The following is a 6869-nucleotide window of genomic DNA, read 5'->3' as shown; positions in this document are numbered from 1 at the left end:
ACGCTCTTCATTCACCCTGACTTGCGTAATCTGTTACAGAAAGAAAATTTCCAAGGAAAGTTGTTGGGATTCAGAAGCTGTGGTCCACAACAGAGTCTGTGGTTGACTTGCTGGTGGAGCTGCTAACAGTAGAATATGTTCATTAGAAAGCAAAGGGAACAGTTCCAATGTACTGTAATACCTCAGCAACATGTACCTTATCCACATATGTATATTAGGTTGCCTCACAGGTGGTATGAAACTATTTGTCCATGATGTATTCAGTGATTCTTGAAGTTGATCTTCTAATGACTAGGTAATTACTGGAAAGTGTTGTCTTGTGTACCTAATCCAAAGACTATTAATATAATGAAGTAAAGCTTCTCTATGGCAGAAGTATATTTAATGATTATTGGGACTCACTAGGTGAAATTATTTTATGTTGTTATAAATTTGTCATTAGTCTTATGTTTACTTTTTTTAACTCCATACATTTTCTTTTTTTAATGGATATGTTCACTTTCTAAAATAAAAATGTTGTTAAAACCTGGGCAATGTGTTGTGATACTCTGTTAGTTCAGCTGCAGATCAGCTTGCACCRCTCCTTTATTTCTGGCTGGGAAAGGGGGATCGTGAATTGTTTTTAATTTGCCTAGATTTTGTGCAAGATGTTATGTTAGTTTGCGGCTGCCTGTAGGAATGCCGTCTTAGTGCTAGTGCCCTGTCATTTCTTTGCCTGTTGTGTTTGCAGTATCAAAAAGATACAAAGAGCTTCTTCTGCAGTAACTTGGTGACCTCTCCTGTGCTGGTGGTGGAGGTTTAAGGAGGAGAGTGGAATAAATGAGCCTTTGCAAATACAAGTGTCCCTTTATCGTAAAGGGAAAATGTAAGTCTTGTTGACAACAGAACTACTCACATCCTTTCACTATTTCCTGTAGCCCTGTGTTCCCTGATTTAAGTGCAGTAGTTAAGTATTGCTGGAAACTGGCTTTCTGTAATATTTTCACTAATACAGAAAACAGCAAATGTGAGATGTCACTCTTTGCATTGGAAGTTTTCTGGCATGTGTTTTCCTTCAACTCTTCAATGGTGTTTTCAGCTTTACAGAACTCAGTGGCWAGTATCTTCCTGTTGTGTTTCCCCTTTCTCCTTACTATAAGAGACTGGAGTATCTCTTACTGAAGTCAATCTTGTCAGTCATATCAAAGCAGCATAGCTGCTGAAAACTGAATTGTTTTYAGCTGTCTGAATATAGCTGAGCAAATGTTTGTTAATCGGCTACTGCAGTAAATCGTGATTTTGAAAAAATGTTGGATCAAAGCCTATGTTATTMTGGGAACCCTACTTGTTCTAGCTGTCTCTTTAAATATTCTAAGACTATACCTCTGAGACCTTTTTTAATTCTTCAGCAGTTTTTATGCTATGTGCTAATGCCTCAACTGTTTCAGAATCTCAAATTGACTATCCCTTTATTGAAGTCTCTTGAAAAGTAATACATTTTTTACAGAAGTCAACTGTTGTCAGACTGCCATAATCCAGTTATGCAGATCTGTCTCCTGGGGATAGAATCCATGGGTAGCTTTCCATGTCACCYATTTTAGAGTATTTTGATCAGTATTCTTAAGTGTGTATGTTGTTGCACAGTATAGGACACAGAAGGATCCTAGCAAGATAAAGAATACATTTCAAGTCCCTTTCTGCAAAAAAGGAATTTTTGCAAATTACTCCTGTGTGCTTTAACACAGAGAACAAAAGTTCATCCCATTCTGTCATCTTGTTTTCACTAGAAGCACCAGATTCTGTAACTATTTTCCTAGTATTTGCATTAATACTTGCAATTCCGTGACAAAAGTAGAGCAGCTGTAATGTCTATACTTGTAGAAGCCTGAAATCATTGATAATACTGAAAATGAAAAAAACTCAGTCAGTGGATGCAAGATGTGTATTTGAGAAGACATGTCTTTCAGATGTTAACCARCTCTTGATCTCAGAAGTTTGCACTTACTAGATAACATATAACTCTGGCATGCATTCACGATAAACAGGAATGTTGAGTCCTGTAGACTTTCTTGAGCACCTATGTTTTTGCAGTAGATGTAGCCCTTACATGTTATGTTACCACAAGCATGCAATTAGATCGACCTGCACAGTGAAGGGTAAGTTTCACTGTATTTTTTTACATGTCATTTAGGCATGTGGTTTTTATCATTTTGTATTTCCATTAGCAAGCACGGTTTAGAAGCATACTGTGGTAGCAGACAGGACGGGCTGTGGTCTAACTGTCCTCACTTATCACCCGCGCTGATCACAGCCCACCTCCTCTGAACCAGTACTGACTGGTTCAGTTTACAGGGTTTTTCCACTAAATAACAAACCTTCCTCTAAACAAACAACTCCCCCGACACCCAAAAGCCTTAAAACATCTATTTGTCCCTTATTCAGGCTAAATAAATAAAATAAAAAGCTTGGTGTAAACAGTATATATCTGTTTAAATAAACTTTCAGGGCCTCTGAGCCATTGCACATACAAAACTTGCAGTAAGTAGTTGCATTGACTTCAACATGCTGTTTGTAAAATAACTTACTCCTCTGTGATTATTAGAACTGAGCTTGACTTATTTTTGTTTCCCTTGCAATGATGTGAGCCCTAGAAAACATTTTCCCCCAGCTTAGCTGTTCAATAGAAAACAAACTTCATGAGCTAGCTTTTATTTTTCTATGTAAAAAAGTGTTCCCTGTTTAACAGATTGAAAAGCAGAAAACTGACCTTTTTTAAAGGATCTTTGGCTTCCTGGGGAGTCTGTGTGAGCAGTGAGAAATGAATCAAGTTTTCTAGCCATCTTAGTTCATGCAGTGGAAGTATTATAGGACAAACATGGGCCTCACAAATACAGTCTGAAGGAAAGCTTTTATTGCTCTCTACATCCTTACAGATGCGGTGAGTGGACTTTTACTGTAAATACTGCRTGCCCTCATCTGCAAACCTGTGATAATATGTTGCCCCAAACTGAACAAATGCTTTATCCAAATYCTTCTACTTCTGATTTTTCTCCAGAATTTTGAGAAGAACAAATTTGTAGAGCTGGAATGTGAGGAGTTGAGTCCAACATCTGAGAATTGTTCCTCTTTGTGAAAACACTTGCTCTGTCAGAGCTTTAGATTTAAGGTTTTACTCAACTTTAAAAGGTTTCTCTAAACGAAATAATGTTCACAATCATTGCAACTGTTTTGTTTCTTTAAAAATACAGTGTGCAGGTTTACAATTTGTTTAACAGTGCTGGTCTGTGGCCAAGTGTATTTCTTAGATTTGTATAGGTGTGCACCTTAGAATTGCTTTTATGCTCATTAAACTTCCTTTTAAAAAGACAATCATAACATTTTGTAATATTGTGTTTAATTGAATCTTAAAAGCAATATAAGACAAATACTATAAGTCAAAAGAACAAATATTTGTCGCTTTACAGCACTGGAATGCTCCTAATTAAGCCTTAAACATTAAAACTCTTAACTTTCTCTGCATGCATTACTGTTTTTAACATGAGGACCTTCCTTATTTTGCAATACTAAATTCCTATTAAAATACAAGAAACGTAACCTTACTCCTATTGCCCCCCCCCATTTCAATACTCAGAAAAATTAGGAGAAGCAGAGATTGATATAAAACTGCTAGATGTAAAGCAAAACAGGCCATGTGCACTAATGATAGAAAACCCATTTGTGGTGGTGGTGGTGTTGTAACACTAGGAGCAAGGGGGTCCCTGTGAATAAGTATACAGCAAAGCAAACTTAACAAGCTTACAGCAAAGAAAACGTAAGTGCTGTTTAGCAAAGGTTTACAAAATCATTATCTTATGTTTTCTTTCCATGGTGCTTCGCTGGAGTCCTCATTCTGTATACGAAGAAGAGTACAATGACATAATACATGGAGCTTTTCAGAAGAAGGACTATGTACACTAAATACGCTGTCCTGTGCATTAAGTGATCTGGAATAAACAAACACAGAAAAGTTGTTTAACTGTCAATATTCTGCAGCCTCCTGAAAGATAGGCAGAACCAAGACGATGCAGTACCTGCATTGCTGCAATTACATCGCTTTCAGCAAACAGTGTATAAAGAAATGCAACGTCTGCCTGTCCTCCGAGCAGGTCTGCACTGCTAACAGGTTCAATGTCGAGCGGGTTTCTTAGAACTGAACTGTTTGTCTGAATGCTGCTAGGTTGTTACTCTCTGTTAAGGCAGGAACATAATGCTAGCACTTCCAGCACTGATTACAGGTAATCTTGTGCTTGCTCCAGTCCTTCTGGTTTTTTTTAAAAATGCTAATGCCTAATATTTTTCCTCAATCCCTATTCAAACTAAAAGAAAGTGTCTTTTTCTGAAATGCTGGGCAGTTGGCTAGTCTGATATCCGCTGAAGCTTTGAGCATTTGACAACTTGAGTTATTTAAAACAATGGCATTTAATGTGGACTAATAATGTAGTATATTAGCCTGAAAAACACCTGTAGCATATTCTAATAAAGGTCAAGGAAGGAGAACCCTTCTTATAACCCACAGCAGATGTTAATTCAGAGTAGTGTTTACACATTTTTAAGTTGCAGACACCAGCAACTTAAAATATTTCCTGCAGGCCATTTAGAAGGGTTATTTTCATCATGTTCTGAGCATGTGTAACAACATTTAATTCTTCCATGACATGCATTGCATTCCCGTGTTTAAATACATTTTAATTACCTCCATAAAAAATCCTACTGTTACCAGAAGTTGCRTTGCAGTCCTGTTTCTCTGCAGTCTTTGTAAGATCTATTGGAAAGAGAGTATAAACATCCAAATTAGGCTTTTCTTTAATTTAACAATAGTGAAACATAGAAAAGAAGAGGCAGTACAGCAACAGTGAAATGGGAAGATACTATTAAACAAAAAAATGGACACTTAAGATYTATCTTTCATGGAAAGGAAACAAGAAAAATGGATGCTTAAGAACATCTCAGAGCAGATGCTCAGGAGTAGGATTCATTTGCAGAGAGTGATTGGAAGRGGAAAATTCTCGTATACATGTAAATGGGTATTTGTTGCCCTAATTCAGAGCTTTGCGTTTGCCCCGCTCAGGGATGTGTCCATGAGGCTGTTCCTTGGCCGTAGCTTCTCCTGATGCACATTTTGGCTCTGGTTGCACCAAGGAGCACAGCCCCTTTCAGGAGCACTTTATTTATGTAATTTTATTACAGAGGAAAAAGTGAGTTCTACAATAATTTGTAGAATACCTTTTTTAATAATATGGAGAATACCTGTTTTAAAAAGGTAGTATATACCTTGTGTGGAAGGGGGGGCAAATGATTGCTCGTTGCTTTCATGCTCATATTTGCAAAGATATTTCTTGTTTTTGTTCTCCTTTGGTACAGTTAGCCAGCTTCCAATAGAGTATTGGTCATCATCCGATTTCCAGACCTCTCCATTTACTACATTATCTATCACTTCATCTCCTCCTTCAGTCCATGTCACCCGAATAACTTCTGGATAGAATTTCTCAACAAGGCAAACGTATGTCAGCTTATTTTCGTTTTCGCTACTCAGGACTTCATAGCTTTTCGGTGCACTAGTTCCTTTGTCTGGATTTGGTTTTGGAGGAAAAAAGAAAAGAATAAAAGAGTTGAAAGATCAATAGTGTACAGAAATATATATTTCACCTGGGTGTACTTTCARTTTTTTCAGGTTGGATACTCAGCTGCACAGGGTAATTTCTTAAGAACAGCAACCTAAATGTCTTATTAACAAACATTTTAATTCTCTAATTTGTTATTCAATGTTTAGGATGGAAACAGAAATGTGCCATGTACAAAAGGAATTTTCGATAATAGGATGTGTGAATTTCAGCTGTTTCTGTCCTTGAGCTAAAAATAAGTTCTTGTCTGAGCTGAATGGACTCTCTGACTTGGCATTCAAACACACTTCATACTAAATACTGTTTGAATGAACCCACACGCCAGGTTTTTGTTTCCACTCCAAAACAATTACAGGACTGTGAGAATACAAAATAAGACTTTTAACTTTGTCTTTAAATGCATCAGTTGAAAGAAAATAAAATGAATAGAGGCTTTTATGAGTAAAATACAGCAAACCAAACTCAAAATCAGAAGACAAGACACAGCCCAAATTTTGTAAACTTGTTTTTGTTTAGACAATATACAGATGCTTAGAGTCCTGAGAATGTTCAGTCTAAACTTTAATATTATTCCATGTGTGTGGAGAAATATAATTTAAATTTAAAACTGCTCAGTGAACACTAACATCCAGACTGTGCTTCATTCATGCATCTTGTCTCCCAGGATATTAATAAATCAGAAATTTTTAAAGAGACTTATGGCATCTGTTYGGTTGTCTTTGAAAAAGTGCCTTTTGTGTAATTGAAACAAATAAATGACAACTGATAGATAAAGAATTAAAGTTTATATGAAATAGATTTAAAAGCATCTCACAAAAGATTTCTGGAGTATTTTATTAGAAAAAATAAACTTAAATCTGGTTATTTAAAACATGAGATATCTCTTCAAAAGGAGTTTGAAAAATTATTTTTGAGAATCATGTTAAGAAACTGAAACATTGCTGGAGATATTCATAATCAACTTCCCTTCAAGCTGAATTAAAAAAACATTTAGAGAACTACATGACAGTGTAGACCACGCAGCCTTCCAAGTGGTACAGCTGTCAGAAAGTGTGTTTGTCTCCACAAGTCCTTGACAATTATTAAATAATAGTAATATTTCTTGGAATAACTTTGTTTATTTATTTGACAAAAGGAATTTAATATTGCTTTGTAATGCTTATGCAAAGACAACTAAATGGAAAATTTGTCAATAACTTATTAAAGATGGACCTACCCAGCTGTCAAATC

The 6869-nt window shown here is 36.2% G+C and overlaps 1 protein-coding gene across 4 annotated transcripts in view; it reads right to left on the bottom strand.

Annotated features, from left to right (window-relative positions):
- Window positions 1–2868: 2868 nt before the first annotated feature.
- Window positions 2869–6869, bottom strand: part of LOC112968839 (T-cell receptor gamma chain C region 1) — a 28387-nt gene continuing 24386 nt past the window's right edge. For all 4 annotated transcript variants that reach the window (XM_026071512.1, XM_026071521.1, XM_026071503.1 and 1 more), the window contains 3 exons: window positions 5290–5586; window positions 4712–4780; window positions 2869–3962 (listed from right to left, as the gene is read on the bottom strand). In XM_026071512.1, coding sequence (XP_025927297.1) covers window positions 3829–3962; window positions 4712–4780; window positions 5290–5586 — 500 coding nt within the window. In that variant the 3' untranslated portion in view covers window positions 2869–3828. The remainder of the gene's footprint in view (window positions 3963–4711; window positions 4781–5289; window positions 5587–6869) is intronic.

The sequence above is a fragment of the Apteryx rowi genome, unplaced genomic scaffold (assembly GCF_003343035.1).
Source record: "Apteryx rowi isolate R43461 unplaced genomic scaffold, aptRow1 scaffold_1083, whole genome shotgun sequence".
Taxonomy (NCBI): Eukaryota; Metazoa; Chordata; class Aves; order Apterygiformes; family Apterygidae; genus Apteryx; species Apteryx rowi.
The sequence above is the reverse complement of the archived record's forward strand: the minus strand, read 5'-3'. Positions and strand labels throughout refer to the sequence as shown.